The sequence below is a fragment of the Lissotriton vulgaris genome, chromosome 2_1, assembly GCF_964263255.1.
Source record: "Lissotriton vulgaris chromosome 2_1, aLisVul1.2, whole genome shotgun sequence".
In the NCBI taxonomy this organism is placed as follows: domain Eukaryota; kingdom Metazoa; phylum Chordata; class Amphibia; order Caudata; family Salamandridae; genus Lissotriton; species Lissotriton vulgaris.
The window spans coordinates 149,715,124-149,739,277 of NC_141687.1; the positions used below are offsets into that span (position 1 = coordinate 149,715,124).

Genomic DNA, 24,154 nt, shown 5'->3' on the forward strand with positions numbered 1-24,154 from the left:
CTGGCCGATTCATGCGCGCTAGCGGAATTCCGCTCGCACGCTGGGTTTTGCGGAAACGCACTTTACGTGACGAGCTGGGCTCGTCATCAGCGTGCGAGGAGGCTACGCCATGACGAGCCCAGCTCGTCATCAGCGTCGAAGGGGTTAAAGCGAGAAGGAGAGCCACTTTCCATGAAAGAAATTTAATATCCGCTCTATGAATGGGTACAGAAGGAGGTCTCATGAGTTGAGCAATAACCAAATTGAGTTGCCACATGGGAGGCGGAGGTCTAACTGGAGGGAAAACTCTAAAGAGTCCATTTAAAAATTGTTTGACAATTCTTGCCGACCAGAGGGAAGGACCAGAAGCCGTCCATCTGAATCTAGAGATATCAGCCAGGTGCACTTTGATAAAAGAATGGGCGAGACATGACTTGGCCAGAGACAAAATGCAAGGTAAAATCTGATGATTGACGTAAATAATTAATTTACTCTCTTAATTTCTATGCAGGTAAGTACTTAATCAATAATAACTCAGATCGGAATGAAAAGAGACAGAGTCCGTGGTGTTAAGAGTTTCTAAGGGTTTTATTCCTCATAAAGGAATGGTCTGATCAGGATATCATGTTCTGACCACCACAGGGGTGTCAGAAGGGATAGAGCGCTCTCGTTTATTAACAATACATAGCTTATATACTTGATTTATACCATAAGAATCAATGTAAGAGGCGTAACAGCTGAGAGAAGACAAGATAACAGTATACACGTGTTACTAGTACGTAATCAAGAGGCGTGAACTAGGCGTGAACCAGAGGTGTGTGCTAGAAACGTCACTGATAGGTGACGCAAGTGGGTGGCACCAAGGGGTGGTGCTAACAGAATTGTTGCAATGTCAGCAGAAATTGGAAGCTGGGATGCGCGCGCAGCTGCATGACGTGTGATTGACGGGGTGCAGGGGACTTGAAATTTACACTGACGGAAAGAGACAGAAGTCTGGCATGTCAGATCAACTTGTACTTCTATCATATCTGATATCTGATGTTTAGGAACCATACTATCTGGGCGGAAAGGGCTCTAGGGCAGAAGCTATTCTATGCTAACTGTGGATGCGTGTATGAGCGCCTAAGTGTCTGCATGTGAAGCGTGGGGGCACGGGGCCTTCCATGGAAGCATGGTAACAGAGGCTATGAATTACTTGTATTGAGACAGGTCGGCCCTTTGGCTCTGCAGCTGGGAAGGATGTTTACAGGATCTAGTAGGCAGGAATGTATTCTCGGGGAGCGGAGCAGATAACTCGAAGGTTATAGTCAGTCTTGGCAGAAAGCAGGCTTGAGCTGAGCGCGAGGGGCCGCGCTGAAAGTAAGTCAGAGTTCACGGGTACGGAGGTAGCCTGGGCAGAGGCTGCCAGAGTCAGGAGCCACAAAAGAGGCTCGATGGCAGAAATTCAGGGCCTACTCTGCTGGAGCAGGAAAACATGTAAAGTGTACTACAAAAAGACGGTGGCATAGCATATTTAGGAACGGACTACATAATCCATTCAAGGTGGATCTGAAAGAGGACAAGTTAACGTTGGACGCAAATGTATTTGCGTCTTCATAGCTGGCACAGGAGGGAAGTTACATGCACTTTAAGCTGGTACATGGAGTCGGTGGGGTACGCGCTAGGGAACATAACATGACCTAAAATTTACTTTTCCTCATGATGAGCAGAAGAAAAAGGGTGAATGTTCTCACATCGGCACCACATACAGAAAAGTTTCCATTTGGAACGATAGGTCTTATTCATACTTGGTGCACAGGCCTGAGCTAGCACCTCTTTAAATTCTTGAGGAATATCTAAGTTTTGAAACTCTTGGTGCTCAGGAGCCACGCAGTCCACTGAAGGGAGCCCGGATCTGGATGCATCACTTGGCCATGGCTTATTAGGTAAACAAGGGGGACCCTATAGGTAGCTATGAACCATGGGTATCAGCTAAACAAAGAAACAAAAGGTCCTAAGCAATTCAAAAATACAACTTAATACTATATAGACCACAATAGGCTGCTATATATTTTTCCTTGCCCAGCCGGACAGGGAATTTATTTTAGATTGAATCAAAAGATTCTTGAGAGTGTCTTGATACAATTCCCACTCATGACAGACCGACTTTAGACGACTTAATGTATCTGCTGTTGTGTTGAGGGTACCCGGAAGATGTTCCGCTGAAAGAGCCATTTGGTGATGAATCACCCACTCCCAGATCTCTTGGGGCTCTTTGGAGAGAAGCTGAGACCTTGTTCCACCCTGTTTGTTCACCTAGTGCATGGCCGTCGTGTTGTCTGTACGGACCAGGCGGTGGAATTCTGTATTCTCGGAAGGAAAGCCTGTAAAACCAGACCAATCGCCTTGAGCTCCAGAAGGAGGATATGGAGAATGAGTTGTTCGGGACTCCAGTGGGTGCTCACTTGAAGGTCTTGCAAGACCGCTCCCAGCCTTCTAGAGAGGCATTGGTGGTAAGTATCAAAAGAGCTGGAGTAACTGTGAAAGTGAGACCCTTTGAGATATTGTCTTTGATCATCCACCAGTTGACTGCCTCTTTCATAAGAGGAGTGATGATTATCTTGTAGTCGAACAAGCATTCTGCTTGGCGCCACTGCATGTCCAGTTGCTTTTGGAGTGGGCGCATATGAAGCCTGCAATGCGGAATTAAGGGAATGCAAGATGAGATTGATCCTAGAAGTGATTTGTATAGGTGAACAGACAGAGACCGTCTTGTTTGTAATCGAAGGGCGGAGGACATCAGTCTTTTCTGTTTTTCTTCTGATGGAAAAGCCTTGCAACAAGCTGTATCCAGAATAGCCCCGCAAAACTTGGCCGACCTGGAGGGACCAAGGATGATTTGTCTTGGTTTAGTTGAAGTCCCAGAAGATTGAAAATTTGAATGCAACTTTCGACTGCTCTTGTAGTTGCCTGAGAAGATGGTGCTTTCACCAAGCAATCGTCTAGGTAAGGGAAAACTTGCAGCGATTGTTTTCTGAGAACAGCTGCAACTGGGGCCAATACCTTCGTGAATATCCGTGGTGTGGATCTGAGTCCGAAAGGCAGGACTTTGAATTGAAAGTGGCTCTTTGCTACTGCAAAGCGTAGAAACCTCCTGTGGGACGGGTGGATAGGAAAGTGGAAATATGCGTTCTCGAGATCCAGAGTGGCCATGTAATCGCCTGGATTGAGAAGCCTTAAATTATCCTGAAGGGATACCATCCAAAATTAGAGTTTTATGAGATAGGTGTTGAGGTCTAAGATTGGGCCCCATTTTTCTACTGTCTTGCGAACGAGGAAGAACCGGGAATAGAATCCTTTGCCTCCTTGGGACAGAGGTACCCGTTCTATCGCTCTTTTGAGAAGCAGTTGGTGAGCTTCTAGACGTAGAAGGTGTAGATGTTTGGATTCGGTGGCGCGAGGGGCTCTGGAGGGTGAAAGGTGTTAAAACTCCAGCGTGTGGCCAAAATGGATGATATTGAGGACCCACCGGTCCGACGTGATGATCTCCCAGCTGTGGAGGCATTGTGATATCCTGCCCCTGTGAATAGGATGAATAGCGATGCTGTTGGTAACCACCTTCGTACAATGAAAAACCTCTCCCTCTTGCTCCACGGAAAGGGACTTTGCGGTATTGCAAAGTCCCAAGGGACCTTGCTGTTTCCGTGTCCTTAATATCCTGCAGCGCGTCATCCACATGCTTTCCAAAAAGCTTTTCCCCATCAAATGGTAGATCTAGGATCTTATTTTGGACTTACGGGCGAAACCAGGTGGCCCGAAGCCAACATTGTCGTCTAAGGACAGCAGCACCTGCCAAAGCATGGAAAGCAGTGGGAGCAATGTCCATTGCACAATCGATGATTATCTGAAGAAGAACGCTCTCCTTCCTCCAGGATCTTTTTTGCGTCAGCCTTAGATCCATCCGGTAGTTGGTCCACATACGGAGATAAGTCGCACCACATTTGGCGATGATATGGTCCGAAAATTGATAAGGCGTTGGCAGACTTGACAAGGAGGCTGGACAAAGAAGAGAACCTCTTTCCCACTTTATCTAGTCGCTTTCCCTCCTTATCCGGTGATGTGGTAAGGAGCACCAACAGATTTGTTTCACTTTCTTTGGGCCACTTGAGAGATGACAGAGTCCGGCTTCGGTTGGCCAACCAGACAAGTGGGAGCATCCTCTGGAGCCTTGTATTTCTTCTCCAGCCGAGGAAGAACAAGGATGACGGTAGCTCGAGACTGCATTACCTTTATCCCCTCGCTCCATACATGTTCCACAATCGGGATAGAACGGATAGACTTTCTGTACGGCTCTTTAAAATCATAAAGAAAGCATTCCGATTGTACAGAAGGTATAGGAAGATAAAACTGTTTGGAAGCCCTTTCCATCAGATTATGGAAACCTCCAATGTCCGCTGGAGGAGAATCCACAGGATCCGGTGTTGGTGACGCGGGATCCGGAATGACTTAGTCATCCCATTCCCTATCTTGATTTGGGGCTTGTTCTATGCTCTGGTCATCGTCTGACGAATCATCATGCACTGTGAGGACATTCTGGTGACGTTCCGTTGGTTCTTGGTCCAGAGGTAGAGGAAGTTGAGGAGCTACCGTGTCAGAAGAATAGGTTGGAGGTGGCGGTGGTGGCAACTGCACTGACTGTTGGTCAGAGGATTGCGATGGAAATCTTCTCTTACATTCCAACAATATGACTTGTAGATCATTAATAAGAGAAGACGGCATGGCTATCATGCCCTGCTGCAACTGTTCTTGAGGTCTAGTTTGTGGCTGGTATTGTTGCTGGTCCAAAAAATAGTCCTCAAAGTCTGAGTCCTGATATATATATTTTTTTTAATTTATTTTTATTGCAAAGTCAAATAGCGTCATCATCAACTTACACATATATGCCTACAACCCTGAGGCCGGCTCGCAGTATGAAGTAAATGTAAACAATGCGGAGACTTCGAACCTCGTCCGATTGTAGAGGTAGCATCAATTATCAAAATGATCAGATATGTGGAACGAATGAGTTCACAGTAAAAATACAATTTGCTTTTGTGTTTTTTGTTTTCATATTGAACATAACCTAAAAGAAACTGCACACATGAATCAGCACGACAATAAGTTAGTCTTAGCGTGTTATCTAGCATCATAGTTGTCATGTGGGGGGCCAGCTGTATAAATCTCCCAAGACCCCATCCCGCCCGCATCTCCCCCTTTAAATCCCACTGTTACATGTCCAGCTCTGTTCCCTCCATGCAAATAGCCCACCATTGGCCTCGGCCCCTATTCAGTGTTCTTCTTCATCATCAGAACCTTCAAGATCCACTTCCGTCAGCGGCTCACAAATATCCCCCCTGTAGGAATTCCACGGTTGCCAGACCCCATTCCATTTGCGCGGGTTATCTCTCAATTTGTAGACTGCTCTTTCTGTCAACATAAGCATGTCCATGTTTCTGATCCATTGTGCCAGTGTGGGGAGGTCTGCCGATCCCCACTTCTGTGCGATATCTCATTTGGCTGTGACAAGCCCTATCGTGGTCCACACACTTTCATAGAAAGTAAGATCTGTAGGCCCCTATGCATTCAGTAAACATACCCGCGGGTCCAGTGTGAGTGAGGTGTGGAGTGTCTGTGCAATGGTACGTAGAACCCGCTGCCAATAACTGACTACACATGGGCACTCCCACAGCATGTGTAGAAACGTGCCCTCTGCCCCGCATCCCCTGAGACAATATGGGTGGTCCGCTCTTTGCAGTTTGTGTAGTGTCGTTCGGGTGTAATAAATCCTATGTAAAATTTTTAACTGCACCAAACGGAATTTGGACGATATACCTGCCTCACGTGGAGACGCCATGGCTGTGTTCCAGTCGGACTCGTCTAGATCTCCGACATCAGTCATCCACTTATCTTTCAGCTTCTCCAGTGGGTCAGGTAAATTATTGATTAGTTTGCGATATGTTAGTGAGGTTGCGCCTTCCTGTATGAAATCTGTGAGCAGAAGGTCTTCCAGCGGGGAGGATTCCGGTGGGGATGTGTCTGGTGGGATTGCTGCCTGTAGGGCATGTCTGATCTGTATGTATCTGTACAGCTCGTTATCCCCCAATTCATACTGTTCCTGAAGGGTCGCGAACGAAACCACTCCCTCTCTAGTCCACATGTCTCCCACAGTTGATATCCCAATGTTGTCCCATTGGGTAAAGCCCTTAGTGCGTCGTAGATGACCCAGTGCCTTGGTGTCCCACAAAGGTGTACGTTTTGTGATGGTCCCATCCCAATGTAACTTCGCTTGTGCCTTGTACCACAGTTGAACGGTGTGTTTAGTGGGCCCTATGAGTTTTGCCGAAGTGCCTCGATGATATAGTGGTGCCAGCAAACTATTCGTACCCAGTTGTGCCCTGTCTGCTTTAAATGCTGGATCGTCCTGCAGGGCGTGCACCCACTGATTAAGAATCTTGAGTTGGGCCGCCCAATAGTACAATTGCATATTGGGCAGTGCAATGCCTCCATCGTACCAGCTCCTATTTAGCTTTGTGTGCGAGATCCGAGCTGGCCGGTTTCCCCAGAGCAGACTCGTGATCTGTGCCGTTGTTCTCTGTAGGAAGCTGTCTGGTATCAAGCGTGGGGCGTTCTCAAGAACGTATAAAAAGTGCGGCAGGGCCATCATTTTAAATAATGCTGCCCTGCCCAGCAATGTCAGTGGGAGTTCTTTCCAGTGTAGCACATCGTCACGGAGCCGGAGCAAGGGAGGCTGCAAGTTGAGCCGCGCGAACTCCGCCTCATCACGAGTGATGTGGATTCCCAGATATTTAAAGGAAGAGGGAGCTATCTCCAGCGGACAGGAATCTGGCAGTGGCGGGAGTGGCCCCTTAAGCTCGAAAAGTATCGATTTCGCCCAATTGATGGTATAACCTGATACTCGCCCATGTGAATTACAAAGTGCTAGGAGGTTGGGAAGGCTGTTTTCTAGGTCAGTAAGGTATATTAACATATCGTCCGCATAAAGGGACACTCTGTCTTCCCACTGTGGGTCCCATTGGATCCCCTTCAGGAGCTGCGTAGTACGGATAGTGACTGCTAGCGGTTCCAGGACAAGAGCAAAGAGGAGGGGCGAGAGTAGGCATCCCTGTCGTGTGCCACGTCCTAAACGTATGGCTCGAGAAATGTGGCCATTAGCTACTACCCAGGCCATGGGATCTTTATAAAGCATCCGTATCCAGGAAATAAATACTGGGCCAAAGTCCATACGTGTGAGCACCGCGAAGAGGTAGTTCCACTCCACCAAGTCGAACGCCATCTTGGCGTCCAAAGACAGGATCGCTGCCGGTTCCTGCAACATTGAGAGTCTCGCCACAACTCCGTGTACCCTGCGAAGGTTCAGGGCTGTGCTTCGATGTGGCATGAAACCGGATTGATCTGGGTGAATCAGTTGACTTAAGCACGGCATAAGTCTGTTTGCCAACACTTTAGCTATTATTTTGGTCTCCGGGTTTAGAAGGGAAATAGGCCTATACGATGTACAGTCGCTGGGCGGTTTACCCGGTTTCGGGATAGCAACGATAGTCGCCATCCGTTGATCCGGTGGCAATGTTCCCTTCAACCTGCTCTCCTCATACATCTGAAGAAGGGCATACTCCTCAGAGATTCAGACATAATTTTAAACCACTCAATGGGCACCCCATTGGGGCCCAGAGCTTTACCCGAATGAAGGGAGTTAATGGCCAATTGAATTTCGTCGATAGTCAAGGGGGCATCGATATCCCTCGCTGCCTCGTCCGTCAGTTTTGGCAGAGGCACACATTCGAGGGCGTTCCGGGCCTCATTTTCTGTCACCACTATCGTTGGAGTGTACACGTCATGAAAGTGATCAGCCAGACCTTCTATAATGTCACCCGGTTGGGTGTGGACAACGCCACAGGAGTCTGTAAGTTGTAAAATGTTCCTACCCCCCCCTTGTTTCTTATCCAGCCACGCCAGGAGTTTGCTAGCTTTGTCCCCTATATCATAGACCCTGTGTTTAGTTGCGGCGATGTCCGCCAACGTCACACGTCTCAGGTGATCGTTGAGGCGGCGCTGGTGTATCTGTAGGTCATGAAGTGTGTCTTCCGAAGGGTCTGCCATATGGGCAGTGTTGGCCCTCTCAAGGCCCAACTCCAAGTCCAATGCTTCCTTCCTGTGTGCTTTCTTGTGGTTCGTTATTATTGCGATAGCCTGACCCCTGAACACCGTTTTGTAGGCTTCCCACAGTATGGAGGGGGAGTCCACCGAGGATTGGTTCTCCTCAAAGTAAAGCCGGGTCCCTTTCTTCAGATCTTTACATATCTGTGGGGCTTTAAGATACCCTGGAAAAATCGGATAAACCCTCTTGCGTTTGGTACCTGCGCTAGTGACGGTCAGGGTGACCGGTGAGTGGTCCGAGACGCCTCTCGGCTGTATCTTTGCCTCGCCAATGTTAAGGAGACCGTTACCCAGTGTGAAAAAACAATCTATCCTTGAAAGACTATTGTGGGTTTTGTTGCTGATCTGGGTGCAGTGTACGCCATACATCCACTAAACCCTGTGCGTCCAAAAAGGTCTGCAATCTGCTGGGGCCATCTGTATGTGTTCGTGCGGGGAATCGGTCGAGGGTGTCCGTGAGTGTCATATTGAAGTCCCCACCTATAAGCAAATCCCCTTCAGGGAGATCCAACAGGAATTTGCTGAGGTCCGGCAGAGCTACTGATTGTAATGCCGGCGGAATATATACGGAGACCACATTTAGCAGTTTACCCTCCCACTGGCCATGTACTACCGCGAAGCGGCCCTGATCATCTACTATTGTGGATTTCACTATGTATTGGGAGGATTTTCTTAGCAAAATACCTGTGCCGCGTGACCCTGAGGTAAACTCTGCGTGTGCTATAATACGATATCCCTTTCTATCCAGAGCCCGTGTGGCCGCCCCCAACAAGTGTGTCTCTTGCAGAAGAACTAGGGCGGGTCCCTGTCTCTTAATGCCCTGCAACACCAGGCCCCTCTTGATCTTGTCTCCTAGGCCCCTTACGTTCCACGACATGACGTGCAACGGGGCCGGTGTGGTGTGGTCATCTATCCTAGCCATGGGAAAAACTGGTGGGCAGTCGTGAGGCCTTCTTGCCATGAGTGAGATGGTGTACAGAGATGAGTGCAGGGCAGATGTGACTCCTTCCAGCCTTTCGTCAACTGGCTGTCCCCACGACATATAATGCTTCCAAAATACTGAAACATACTAATAAACATGTGTGTGTGCAAAACAAAAACTCGCAGGACCAAGTGGTCCTGAATTGTAAACAGTCCAGAACCCCTGCCCACCCCCCTCCCTGCCCCCCTGCTACACGGACTCCAAACTGCCCGCCCCCCCAACTGAGCAGAGTGCATATCCCATCCCCAAAACAGTGTACTTGCGCGTTGGGGTGAGGGACTCTCCGCTGCCGGCAGTCTCTCATTCACACCCTCGGAGGTCCATCACCCAGTGTCCAATGGCGGGAAGTGCGTGTACAGCACTATATGTCTTAATAAAGCATACAAGTCTGGAGGTTACTGTTCCTCATTGTCCTCTCGGCCGCCATCTGCTCCCAAGGACTCGCTGCTCTCTGGGCCCCCTCCCGATGGCTGGGAGTCCGGCTGTTGTCCCGTGTTTCGGCCCTTCTTGGGTCGGTTGGTTCGCCGCGGGTGGTGTCCCGGTCTCCACCCCTCCAGCCAGTCCTGCACTGCCTCGGGGTTGTCGAAGAACCAAGTTTTGTTTTCCGCTACTACCCTAAGCCTCGCAGGGAAGAGCATGGAGTACGGTAATTCTCGTGTCCTCAGCTCCTTTTTAACTTCGAAGAAGGTTCGTCTCCTACGTGCGACATCCGCCGTATAATCGGGGAAGAAGGCAATGGTGGAGTTCTGAAGTTTAATAGGAGGAGATGTCCTGGCCGCCTGCAATATGGCGTCCCGGTCGCGGAAATTGAACAAGCGGGCTACTATGGGCCGCGGAGTCGCCCCTGGTTTCGGCTGGCCTCCCGGCACGCGGTGGGCTCTTTCTACGGAGAAAAAGGTAGACAAGCCCTTTGGTTTAAGTTCATCCGTGATTAAGCTCTCCGCAAACAAGTCCATGGCTCTTATTCCTTCCGACTCCGGCACCCCAATAATACGGATGTTGTTCCGCCTAGAACGCCCTTCTTGCTCATCAAGCTTCTCACGCAGCATTTTATTGTCCTGCGCCATCTTTCCCATTGCTTGTTGAAGTTCGGAGACATCCTCCACTAGGGATTTTGTAACCACTTCCATGTCTTTAACCTTCTCCGACATTTTGTGGAGGTCGGCTCTAAGCAAAGTGACATCTGTGGAGATCGAACCCACTGCCGTCTGTAATTGAGCCAAAGCATGCATCACATCATCCAACATCGCCTTCTTTCCTCCCAGGGTATCTGCAGTTTTGCCCCCCGTATCTTTCACCGTCACTGGGGAGGCAGTTGGTTTGTCGGAGGTATATCGTTCAATGCGGTTCTGTGTGGCGCCGCCCTTGGGATCTTTCCCCGCCATGCTTTTAGGTTTCGTGCTATTCGTGCCTCTCCGCTCCAGGTTGTCCGGAGTGGCGTACTCACTCTCCCGAACCAGATGTGTTCGTGTGCTGTGCTCAGGCCCTGGTAGGGTGTTCCGTAGGGCGAAGAGCGCCAGTAGTCATTAAGTGCGCAGTGACTTCTTCGGCCTAGAAGCACAAGTTACTACTTGTGTAACGATATATCTGTAAGAGACATTAGTTAGTGATAGATTCCTTACCTTAGAATATCCCCAGGCGTCAGACTGGATCCGGAAACTTTTGCGTAGCAATACCCCTGCGCGCCGGTAGGCGTCATCTGCGGCTCCGCGTCCGTCGTCGGCGTCGTGAGCGCCGGGATGACGTCGTCGGAGTACTTAGACGGCGCCCATGCGCGCTGACGTCAGTTCTGACACACAGCTTTTCCGCGCCAGATACGCAGAGCCATGATAGAACTAACACTGGTGCCATGAAACTAGGGCCCTGAAAGGGGATGACCTTAACCCTAGATATCGGTTCGCAGAACGGGGAGGATGGGTGGGTCGGTAAGGAATCTATCACTAACTAATGTCTCTTACAGATATATCGTTACACAAGTAGTAACTTGTGCATCTGAAAGAGACACGTTAGTGATAGATTCCTTACCTTAGAATAGATACCCCAGCAATACCAACCCCGGTGGTGGGTCTGCGAACCAATATCACACCAGAAAGTCCTGGAGGACGGAACGGCCAAAGAAGCCATCCCTCCGGACTTGACTGTCCAGGCAGTAGTGTCTTGCGAACGTGTGCAGCGAGGCCCACGTGGCTGCCTGACAGATGTCCTGCAGGGGGACACCTCGGCCCAGGGCAGTTGTCGTTGCCGTGGCCCGAGTGGAGTGAGCCCGCAATCCAGCCGGGGGCTCCTTCCTCGCCATGGAGTAACATGCTTGGATACACAAGATGATCCACCTAGAGATGGTCCTCTTGTGCACAGCCTTACCCTTCTTCGCGCCCACGTAACCAACGAAGAGTTGGTCATCCACCCGGAATTGGCGTGTGCGATCTAGGTAGTAGGAGAGCGCACGTTTTGGATCCAGACGGTGGAGCCTCTCTTCCTCTTTCGAGGGATGCGGAGGCGGAAAGAAAGTGGGCAAGGTAATGGACTGCCCGATGTGGAAGGCCGTGACAACCTTGGCAGAAAGGAAGGTCGTGTACGTAACACCACCTTGTCAGGGTGAACAGACAGGAAAGGTGGAGAAGAAGAAAGAGCCTGGAGCTCACTCACTCTCCTGGCAGAGGTGATGGCAACCAGGAAGGCAGTCTTCAGAGTAAGGAGACGAAGAGGACAGTTATGCAGTGGCTCAAAGGGAGCACACATCAGATAAGTGAGAACAAGATTCAAGTCCCACTGGGGCATCACGAAGGGAACAGGAGGGAACACGTGCGTGATACCCTTCAGAAATCTACTTACAATAGGGGACTTGAATAAAGAAGGCTGATCTGGTAGCCTCAAGAAGGCTGATAGAGCAGAAAGGTACCCTTTAAGAGTGCCCAGAGCAGAGCCCTGCTGGGCAAGGGAAAGAAGAAAGAGCAGCACTTCCGAAAGGGGTGCAGAGAGAGGATCCACAGCCTTTGCTGTGCACCATGCCACAAATCTGTTCCACCGGCAGGCGTATACCGACTTTGTGGAGGGACGCCTGGCTGCCAGAATGATATCACAGACTTCAGGAGGCAAGTCAAATGGCCTCAACTGCCGCCGCTCAATCTCCAAGCTTGTAGGTGGAGACTGGACAGGTTCGGGTGCAGGACCGTCCCCTGCTGCTGCGACAGAAGGTCCTCCCGAAGAGGCAGACGAATCGGGGGATCGACTGACATGCTGAGTAGCTCGGGATACCAGTATCTTCGAGCCCAGTCCGGAGCCACAAGGATTACCTGGGCCCGGTCGCGCCTGATCTTCTTCAGCACTCTGGGCAGAAGTGGTATAGGCGGAAAGGCGTACAACAGACCGCAGCTCCACTCGCGACGAAAAGCGTCTCCGAGCGAGTGCCGCCTTGGAAATTCCAACGCGCAGAACTGATGACATTGCGCGTTCTCTTCTGTGGCGAATAGATCTAACCAAGGCTCTCCCCACTGCTGAAAGAGACCTTGCGCCACGTCCGAGTTCAGACGCCATTCGTGATCCATCATGCACCGACGGCTGAGTTCGTCCGCCCTGGCATTCAGAGAGCCTGCCAGGTGTTGAACCACCAGGGTCACGTCCTGATGTTCCAGCCATTGCCATAGGCGCAGAGCCTCCTGGCAAAGGGTCCACGACCCCACCCCGCCCTGTTTGTTGCAGTACCACATGGCGGTGGTGTTGTCGGTGAACACTTGCACTACACGTCCCCGGACAGAGGGGAGGAATGCCTTCAGTGCAAGACGAATCGCCCGGAGCTCCAGCAAGTTGATATGGAGCCGGGACTCCGCCGGAGACCAGAGGCCTCTGATCTCCGCCTCTCCCATGTGGCCCCCCCAGCCCTGGAGGGACGCGTCCGTCACAACTACGTGCTCCGGGTGGGGTAGGGAGAGGGATCTGCCACTGACCCAGTCGCGGTCCGTGAGCCACCACTGCAGTTGTCTCGCAGTGCCCTCCGAGATCAGGACATGATCGGACAGGTTGCCCTGATGCTGGGCCCACTGAAACTTCAGGTCCCACTGCAGAGCCCGCATCCGCCACCTGGCGTGACGCACCAGAAGGATGCAGGAGGCCATCAGTCCCAGAAGCCGGAGCGTCAACCTGACCGAGACTCGGGATAACGGCTGGAAGATGGGAACCAGAGCCTGAATATCCCGAACCCGCTGCTCGGGTGGATAAACCCGAAACTGCGCCGAGTCGAGAACCGCTCCGATGAAGAGGAGCTTTTGAGAGGGACACAGGTGTGACTTCGGCACATTGATGGAGAACCCCAGCAGGTGCAGGAGGTCGGGCGTAGTCTGGAGGTGGCTGACGACTGTCTGGGGCGAGCCCGCCTTCAACAACCAGTCGTCGAGGTAGGGGAAGACTGATACCCCCTGCCTGCGCAGATGAGCTGCGACCACCGCCATCACCTTCGTGAACACCCGTGGGGCGCTGGTAAGGCCGAAGGGGAGCACGGTAAACTGAAAGTGCTCTTGGCCTACCGTGAACCGCAGGTAACGCCGGTGGGCCGGCAGGACGGGGATGTGGAAATAGGCGTCCTGCAGGTCCAACGCTACCATCCAGTCTCCTGGGTCCAGGGCAGCCAGGACCTGAGCCAAAGTGAGCATCTTGAACTTCTCCGTCCGGAGGAAGCCGTTGACGTTCCGCAAGTCCAAGATAGGGCGTAGGCCCCCTTTGCCCTTCTTGGGTACCAGAAAGTAGTGAGAGAAACAACCACACCCTACTTCTGGCCCAGGAACGCGCTCGATGGCCCTCTTGGCCAAGAGGGCCGAGACCTCCTCTTGCAGAAGTTGCAAGTGATCCCCCGACACACGGTGGCATTGCGGTGGCATGGATGGAGGGGATGCCTCGAAGGGGAGGGAGTAGCCCCTTCGGACAATCTGCAGCACCCACCTGTCCGAAGTGACTGTATGCCAGTGGGAGAGGTGATGGCGAACCCTGCCCCCCACAGGCGTCACATGGGCCTGAAAACTCGGACTAGGAAGGTTTTGAGGCCGGTGCTGCTGAGGGAGGTGTGGACTGGCCTCGCCGCGGGCCCCGACCGCCACGGCGGTTCCCACGTCCGCCACCGCGCTGCTGGACATTTTGCGGCGTGTGGCTGGCGGTCCGTGGTGGGGCGCCCCTTCCGTGGCCACGAAAGGAGCGAAAGGCACCCGATTGCTGGCGTGGGGCCGTAAGGCCCAAGGACTTGGCCGTAGCCCTGGAGTCCTTGAAACATTCCAGCGCATGGTCTGCCTTGCCGCCAAAGAGGCGACGGCCATCAAACGGCATGTCCAGGAGGGTGGCCTGGACATCGGCCGAGAAGTTGGCGGACCTCAACCAGGCGTGGCGTCGAACCGCCACCGTCGTTGCCATCGCCCTGCCCAGTGAGTCCGTTGTATCCAGCCCACACCGGATAGAAAAGCGTGCTGCATCTCGGCCGTCCGCAAGGGCTTGGCTGAGTTTAGCCTGGACCTCCTCCGGGCATTTAGGCAGCATCTCCGCAACCGTGTCCCACAGAGTGTGGGTGTAGCGGCCCAAGAGACAGGCGGTGTTCACAGACCGCAGCCCTAGGCTTACAGACGAGAAAACCTTCTTCCCGAACTGTTCATATCTCTTGGATTCCCTGTCGGGCGGGGCCGACGGGAATGCGGTTTGGGAGTTTGAGGCCTGGATGACCAGACTCTCGGGGGTGGGATGGGTGGACAAAAAGCATGGGTCGCCCGGTGCCGGGCGGTAGCGTCTGGCCACGTTCCTGTCCACAGGGGGGCCTGTGGCGGGCTTGGACCAAGTGCCCAGAAGAACGTCACACAAGGCCTCATTGAACGGCAGGAGGGGCTCCGCGGAGCCTGACTGCGGTTTGAGGACCTCTGTGAGGAGATTAGTCCTCACGGCCGCGACGGGGAGCTGAAGGTTTAAGGCCTTAGCTGCCTTCGTCAACACTACGCTGTAAGCAGAACCCGTCTCCGAAGCCACAGTCGGGGGCGATGTAAATCCAGTGTCTGGCGAGGTGTCAATACCACTGGCCTCCCCAAGCTCATATGTCCAGTCCTGCTGTGACTGGCAATCATGTGCCAGAGGGTCCTCGGACCCCTCCCAATTCTCCTCGTCACCTGTGTCCTGGAGACCAGGATTAACAGCCAGGGCCTCCTCGTGGAGATAAAATTCTCCAAAGGCCGACGGAATCGGCGCCCAGCGGCGCCCTCCCGACGCCTGAGCAGAACCGCAGGAGACATTGGGGGCGGCAACCACATCGGCTGCCGGGGACGACACCTGAAGGGACGGCGCCGGCGAGGTCGTAAGGTCGACCGGCGAGGTCCTGGATCCGGAGGCGGATCCAGCGAGGTCTTGCGGCGCCGAGACCGAAGTCGCCAGCGGCGCCGGGTCCGAAGCACCCGACGTCGTCGGGGCCGAAGCGCCCGACCCGGAAGGACCTCCAGACGGAACCGATCGGCCCGAAGGCGCCACGGGAACCGACTGAGGAGAGAGGGCCCTCATGGCCATGAGGTACCTCTCGACCTCCTCCGGCGTCGCGCCGTGCCCAGGGACCCGAAGGTGTGGGGCAGGCGGCGACGCTTGCGACTCCCGCGGAGCCGCGTGGGCGGTGTCGCCCGAGTCCCCGGCCGCATCGTGCGAGCGTCGGGGCGGGTCGGAGGATCGATGACGTCGCTCCGACCTCTCATGCCTTTTACCTGAGGACTTGGAACCAGACGATCGGGTCCACTTCCGGAGCGTCGATGACTCCGACCTCGCGACCTGTCCCTCGACCTCCCGTGGGACCGGGACCGGGACCTGGAGCGGCGCGGGGCCGACTGCCTCAGCTCGAGACGCTTGCGGGACCGCTCCCGCCTAGCCTTCGACGTCAGGGCCCGGCAGTCGGAGCAGGATCGATCGTCGTGGTCGAGGCCTAAGCACTTCAGGCACCGGCGATGGGGGTCCGTGACCGACATGAGTCGGCCGCACTTCGAGCAAGGCTTGAACCCGGGCATCCCTGGCACCGATAGTCGAGAAATCAACAAAGAGAGAGAGATCAAAAGGATCAAAAATTTCAGTCAAAAATTGACTGGGGGTAGAGCTTCTTCCGGATCTGCGCTAGCTGGCGCGGAAAAAAGAAGAACTGACGTCAGCGCGCATGGGCGCCGTCTAAGTACTCCGACGACGTCATCCTGGCGCTCACGACGCCGACGACGGACGCGGAGCCGCAGACGACGCCTACCGGCACGCAGGGGTATTGCTACGCAAAAGTTTCCGGATCCAGTCTGACGCCTGGGGATATTCTAAGGTAAGGAATCTATCACTAACGTGTCTCTTTCAGATAATGGCGGCTGCCCACCACCTTCTTAGGATCCCTCGCGCTTATGGCCGCCGATCCGACTCCAAGTAGGGCTGGGGCACCGGCGATAGTGCTATATTCTGTCACACTTCTTTGAACCATAGGCAGCGCCCAATCTGGCTACGCGAAGGTCGTGTGTTCGGCCGTCCAGTGCGGCTTGCGGGCACTTCCGGTCCTGATCCCCCGGTTCAACCGCACTTCCTGCCGGGCCACTTGGCCAGGGAAAGACCCCGGCTCAGGAGGTTGAAGTAGGCCAAGTCGTAGCCGCGACGTAACTCGGTCTCCAGACGTCGGATTTGAAAGCCGCTTCTCGCTGCTTACACCGCCCGGTCCTGGGCTCCGGTACCCTCCTGTAGGGCTTGAAAATTGTGACGGATTATGTGTCGGATAGACGAAGAGGCCGTTTCAGCTGCGGAGCTCGTCCCTTATGCTGCCGCCATGATCGGCTGCTAGCCACGCCACTGAGTCCTGATATTTTACACGTAATTGGGATGGACTGTATGCATCCCCATAAGGGATCCTCGTCTGAAAATTCCTCCTTCAAAAGAAGGGCCAGAGGTAATGGTGTCACTCTCTGAGGAGATGTCATTTCTGGTTTAATTTGGTGTTTTTCTATTGAAATTTCCACTTTTTGTATCATTGACGAGATAGTTGACGAGGTAGTCGTCGGTGGAATCGTCGATGAAGATTGGACCGTCGACGACGATGGAAGGATCATCGACAGAACCGCCGGCAAGCTCGTCGTCAGTACCATTGTAGATGTCGAAGTCGACATCGCCAACGTCGTTTTCGTCGTCGCCGCCGACACCATCATCAACGCTGAGGTAGTCATCACCGTTGACAACATTGTAACTGGTACCTCTTGTAGTGTCGACGATGTCGTCGAGCTGGAATCAACGTCAGGTGAATCTTTGATGCGGTTGTCGACGAACCTGATGTTGTTGTCGTAGACGGATGGATTTTCTTGTCAGATTTTCCCTCTGAAGGTACTGAAGCTGGTTTCTTGAATAACTTTGGCTTCTCAGATGGTGGAGGTGAAATAGAAGGCCCATGGCTCACCTTCTGATTAGAAAGTACCTCAGAAGCCAGTCCTTCCCTCTCCTTTACACCTCGGTGAGGAGATTTTAAGGGACTGCGCCTGTCAGACCTAGCAGAGGTCTTTTGTAAGGCCTTAGCAGGGGGGTCAGCTGAAGTTGAAGGAGAAGACCTACCCCTCTTTTGGGATCTCCTCGAAAATGTTGCAGAGGAGGCCTCATCACTGCCACTGGATACAGACTCCTTCCGTGACTTTAGTTTTTGCAGCCAGGTGAGTAAATGTCCCTTTTGGTCTCTCAGGGTCTTTGAAGAGAAGGTCCGACAGATCTTACAATCACTGGCCTTGTGATCAGGATTCAAGCAATAAATACAATCTTTATGCTTGTCCTCCACATAAAGCCTCTTCTTTGAACAGGTGGCACAAGCTTTAAATAAAGCCCTCTTCCACTTGTCTGACATCCTGAAGAGAAACTGTAGAGAAAACAGATGAAATCCAGAAGTTGAAGAGAAATCTGAGCAGAGCTCAGTGGAGACTCCCTTTAGCACAACGTGCTGTAGAAAATCTGAGGCTCTCTCAGAAAGGTTCTAAGGGGGGCAGGCTAATCTGATTGGTTGTTGCATTAGTTTGGTCTCTTTTACAAAAAGAGGTGGATATGCTACAAAATGAGATGAGGCCTAGGCCTGTTTCTTTCTCTTTTGTACCTACTGCTATGTTATTTTTTATCTACAGAGACTCCCATTCAGACGACGGAGAATGATACAAGCTATGGGAATCTATGAAAGTTCCAATACTGGAGTAAGGAGGTCTCCTGTGAGACCCTGGTTTAGAGAAACTCGCTGCAGAGTATTGGTGGTATGACTGTTTTTGATTTCCCTGCCTATATTGGGGCTGGTAGGACTGATACTGCTGAAAGAGCTGGAATCCACCCATATAAGACAAGAAGTTGCATCCCCGTGCTCCTCAAAAAGACACATTGCAATATTGGAGGGTTTGAGGGATTTGGCGGTATCAGCGTCTGTCTTACTGGCAAGCAGATCATTGTCAATATGCTTGCCAAATAGCGTGTGTCTGTCATATGTCATGTCTACAATTTTAGACTGGACCTCAGGTCTTAAGGAGGTTGCTTTGAGCCACCCATGGCGTTGTAGCACAGCTGTGCCGGAAATTTGATGGAAGCCTGTAGAAGAGATTTCCATTGCACAATCTATTATTTCAGATGCAGTATGATCTTTTTGGCTTCTGACCGTTTATCCTCCGGGATGAGGCAGATAATGGAGCTGACATCAGACCACATTTGGCTGTCATATCGGCCTAGAATCACCAGGGCATTGGCTGCATGCACTGTAATTGCCGACATGGTGGAAAATCTTTTACTAATATTGTCTAAACAGCATTCCTCCTTGTCAGGTGGTGCCGAAATGGGAGTAGATGGGTTCTTCGACCTACACTGTGCTGCCTAAGAGATCACTGAGTCAGACTTGGGATGTCCTGTTGAACATGAAGGGGAATCCTCAGGAGCCCTGTACTTTTTGTGTTTGTGAGGTAGGACAGCCGCTACTGTGGCAGGGTTCTTCGATAATCTTGGTGTCAAAGGTGACGGCGTTGTCAAGTAGGATTTGGAAGAAGATGTATTCCTCGTTGACGGCTTAGTAGTGTAGGTATCAGGGCAATTTTGATCCTTAACACATGGCATGAATAAGCTACGTAAGGATGCTCCTGGGGAGAAATATTTGTTTTGGAGCTGTGAAACTGATGACTCCTCTGACGCTCAATCGTGAGATCTAGGCCTTTTGTGAGACCTAGGAGAGGTCTATCCTCCTCAGAAGATGATTTCTGAGCTTTCATTTTTTGCTGAAGCCACAGAAGTAGCCTCCCATCTTTGTCCCTCAGGGTTTTTGAGGAGAAAGTGCAACAAATCTTGCACTCTTTTACCTCATGTTTGGAATGAAGGCAGAAAATGCAGTCCTTATGTGGGTAATCCAAATACACCCTCTTCTTCCCACAGGTCTTACTTACAAGTATGAAAAAGGCCTTTTCAATCAGACATAGTAAAATATTAAAGTTGAAATTAGCTTTTAAATGAGAAAAACTTGGCAGAGCTCAGGGAGATGCCCTAAACACTCAAAGTACGCTGAAAATCAGCTTCTCTTGGGAGTGTTCTAGAGGGAGCTACGACCTAATTGGTCTTAGTTAAAGTTTGTCCCTTTTTTTAAAAGGAAATAGATGCGCTACAAAATTTCAATGCTTAGTGCTTTTTTAGCCTATGCTAAGTTAATACATACTGCTTTACTATGGTACCGTGGGACTACCACTTCGATGACAGGGAATGATTCAAGCATGTGAATCTATGAAAGATCCAATACTGGATAACTTTTCTTTACCTCTCCTAGGAAACTTTGTATATTTGTCTAACAAATAGCGCCGGGACACCCCTTCGGGGGTAGCTGCGCGCTCTACAAACTACATAAAATAAATAAAATAACATCAATGAGGTTCATTAAAAACGACTGTTGGGTCCAACAGGAAGTGCTTGGTAACACAAGCCAGGATCACGACATACCTGGTTACTGTAAACTTTATTTTGTCAGCAGCTGCTAATATCCGTTCAAGATTCTGTGATCCAAATGTACATGGTTTCCTAAATGGGATTCCAGGAGGCAGTCCTTCAATTTCCACTGAACCCGGATTGCTCTTTATGCGTTTGTATGGCACTTGCACGGGGTACTTTATGCCCAAAGCCTCACCTGAAAGACACCGGAGAGACCTTTAGAAACAACTCACTGTGAGAATACAGCAACTCATTCAGGTACACACAAGAGCTGCACTGGCAAATCATATCTTGCACATAATTAATTTTTATTTTAAAAAAGGAACTCCAGTCGACTTTTACTTACGGACTTATCAAAAATTTCTCCAGATACAAGACCTGAGGATCACTGTTGGGTGAAGCAAGATAAACCATTGGCAAATACATCTTCTTTAGGCACGAAGTCTGAGTTATGACCCTACATAGAGATCATGACTGGATATACAGAAATAATGCACAAATATTACAAAGTCTATATGAAAACCAGGCAGACAGAGGAAAAAGTGGGATTGCAAGCAGCCTATGGGTGCCAGGGCTACTGCAAGATGTACAAAACAAGTAAAAGGTAAAAATGTCACCATTGGAGGTAATGACAGGATATCATCTCAGTTGTAGAAAGAAACACGCTTTTCTTTCTATTGCCTCTTATTAAACAACATTCTGAGGCTGTATTATGAAATCAATATATAACTTGGTGGACAAGATTAGACTGTAAGCGACACAATCAATGGAGATGCAACACTGGGTGAAGGTACAGGCTCTTTAGAAATACAGGTATCTGAAAGTCAGAGTAAACTCTAGGGATTCTTATGTGAAAAAATTCTGATCAAATCATCTGAAAGTTTTGTGAACACAAATAGAATTCACAGTACTATCATTACTGGCCTCTAACCAGATTGAAAATAGAATTCAGTATCATGTATACTTAAGGATGACTGTATTTCCACCAATACAATATGAATAAAGACCGGGTCAAGTTGTCCAGTTCAATTTAAATTCATCTGCTGCAAGAAATATTGTTATTTTTAATGAAATCAGAGCATTCAATTATCAAATTGGAGGAATGTTCTCAGTAAAGATGCCAACATGATACTTTGAGGCATAACATGTCATTCATTTGTTCCTTCGTACAAAATAATTGTTCCGTTTTCACAAATTAATTAATCAATTCACTCATTAAGGAAACTACACAACCGCTATGTTATTATTTAGCCGGCAACAGGATGCATACAAAGTGGGAATTCTCCAAGACATACATGGAAGACAAACATAGAAGACAAACATGGAGGCTGATGGAACAGATGCCCAGTCTATGATATTCCGCCATCAAGAACGTTGCTAGTTGAGAGTGGCGCAATAGCGTATCATCCCCACACCATCAAAACTATTCAATCCAGTTCCAGAGTGATCAAATCATTACAATTTTCAAATATGAAAAATGTATAGAAATCTATAATTACTTTTTAGATATAATATATTAAAAAGATTACAAAAGAATACTCATGCGATTAAGGAATTACACAGTTTTTTGAAAGAGCAGGTTTAATAGTAACAACGTCTTACCGTATTTCTTATTAAAGAGGTCCTGGACTTGTTCCCTCAGAGTGTTAGCAATATCTATTCGAGAAAGTCTGGCATCGTAACTTTCTACAACAGAAAAAAACATAAGTATGGATTTTAGTAAAATGTACAGAACCCCACCTGCAATTTAAGCAATTCCACTCTCTTATTATGGAAAAAACCTCATAGCACACATTTCAATTGCAGCAAAAGGCTTGTTAAGCAAAACAGGTTTCATAGGCTGGTCCATAAAAAAGACTGTGGGGAAAACTCGTCCCCACTGCCATGACCATCATCTCCAAAACGTCATTGGCTCTGTTCAGAGTCCAATCTGAATAAGTATTGGAGCACTGGGTTCGAGAGGTGGGGTAATCCTATCACAGTCAGAGTGTATGGGGTCGGCAGCAAAGGTACTCAGAGTTGGACAGTACTATGGGATATTGTTAAGTGTACAATGCCTCTGACACCATGGATCTCACAAATTGTTTTATGTCAAAGTCCTATTTATTGACAATGAACGCTCAGGTTTTTCTAGCACATTATTTTACGAATAATTCAAAGGGGTACACATTGGGTGTGAACAACTAATTTGTGATTATCTCCTTATATCATAAAGCACATTCAACATATATTTACAACAAATAACTTGCTGACTTCTAAATGAATCAACGTGAGAAAAATAATAACAATATACAGTGATGAAATTAATAAGTTCAAATATCAACAGTACACAGTGAAAAATAAGTTCATATATCAACATAATCTTTTTTGGAATTGATATAACAAGGTCCTACTAGGAATCTTAGAAAGATTATATTGGTATCCCAGGGGTATGTAATCAGTTTATCCCTCAAGGGAATAATTAATTGTCCTGCATCTAGCCAGGGAAAGTCGTTTGTTTCTCGAAGGATTTAATGCCTAATTGTGAGATGCGTCTCTCACTATATGTCCTGATTATTTAACTGGATCATAGGGCATGCATTTCTCCTGGCTCTGGAGTTGAGCCTACGCGTTTCGACCTCTGTGAAAATCTTGACAGGATGGGTTGTTTAGACAGGTCTTCATCAGGGCTCGCAGTAGGTGCTGTGGGACATCATGTTACACCCAAATATAGTGGAAGCGATTCTACATGTCGTGTTTACATGTAATTCTCGGGAGACAATGTGGTGATGGATCCCACAGAGGTGTGGTGGAGCTGTACGCCCGCAGTCTGGAGTTACTGGGGGTGATCTGTGAGATCGATGGTCACTGTTGCTCTTCTTTATGTTCGGCACGGCGTCCTCATCGCGGAACAGTCTCTCCGCGGTATGGGAGAATGGGGGTGCATTTCATTCTCGGCGTCTCCTAGCGAAAACGTGTCGCTTCTCTCCCGGCTCTCGCTGAAATGAGTTTGATGGCGCTGTTCAAACTCATTTCAGCGAGAGCCGGGAGAGAAGCGACACGTTTTCGCTAGGAGACGCCGAGAATGAAATGCACCCCCATTCTCCCATACCACGGAGAGACTGTTCCGCGATGAGGACGCCGTGCCGAACATAAAGAAGAGCAACAGTGACCATCGATCTCACAGATCACCCCCAGTAACTCCAGACTGCGGGCGTACAGCTCCACCACACCTCTGTGGGATCCATCACCACATCGTCTCCCGAGAATTACATGTAAACACGACATGTAGAATCGCTTCCACTATATTTGGGTGTAACATGATGTCCCACAGCACCTACTGCGAGCCCTGATGAAGACCTGTCTAAACAACCCATCCTGTCAAGATTTTCACAGAGGTCGAAACGCGTAGGCTCAACTCCAGAGCCAGGAGAAATGCATGCCCTATGATCCAGTTAAATAATCAGGACATATAGTGAGAGACGCATCTCACAATTAGGCATTAAATCCTTCGAGAAACAAACGACTTTCCCTGGCTAGATGCAGGACAATTAATTATTCCCTTGAGGGATAAACTGATTACATACCCCTGGGATACCAATATAATCTTTCTAAGATTCCTAGTAGGACCTTGTTATATCAATTCCAAAAAAGATTATGTTGATATATGAACTTATTTTTCACTGTGTACTGTTGATATTTGAACTTATTAATTTCATCACTGTATATTGTTATTATTTTTCTCACGTTGATTCATTTAGAAGTCAGCAAGTTATTTGTTGTAAATATATGTTGAATGTGCTTTATGATATAAGGAGATAATCACAAATTAGTTGCTCACACCCAATGTGTACCCCTTTGAATTCTTCATAAAATAATGTGCTAGAAAAACCTGAGCGTTCATTGTCAATAAATAGGACTTTGACATAAAACAATTTGTGAGATCCATGGTGTCAGAGGCATTGTACACTTAACAATATTTACTTTGATTCCAGCCTCTGATTACCCAAACAGAATCAATCCCCTGTGATTTTTGCTAAATTTAGTACTATGGGATAGACATCTTCCTACGTTAGTGGAATTGGT

General features: G+C 49.7%; 1 protein-coding gene across 1 annotated transcript in view; it reads right to left on the bottom strand.

Annotated features, from left to right (window-relative positions):
* GTF2IRD1 (GTF2I repeat domain containing 1) overlaps positions 1 to 24,154 on the bottom strand; it is a 993,687-nt gene that overhangs the window by 220,850 nt on the left and 748,683 nt on the right. Inside the window, exons 21-22 of the mRNA XM_086954598.1 lie at positions 21,692 to 21,775; positions 20,102 to 20,285 (exon numbers count right to left, since the gene is read on the bottom strand). Coding sequence (XP_086810724.1) covers positions 20,102 to 20,285; positions 21,692 to 21,775 — 268 coding nt within the window. The remainder of the gene's footprint in view (positions 1 to 20,101; positions 20,286 to 21,691; positions 21,776 to 24,154) is intronic.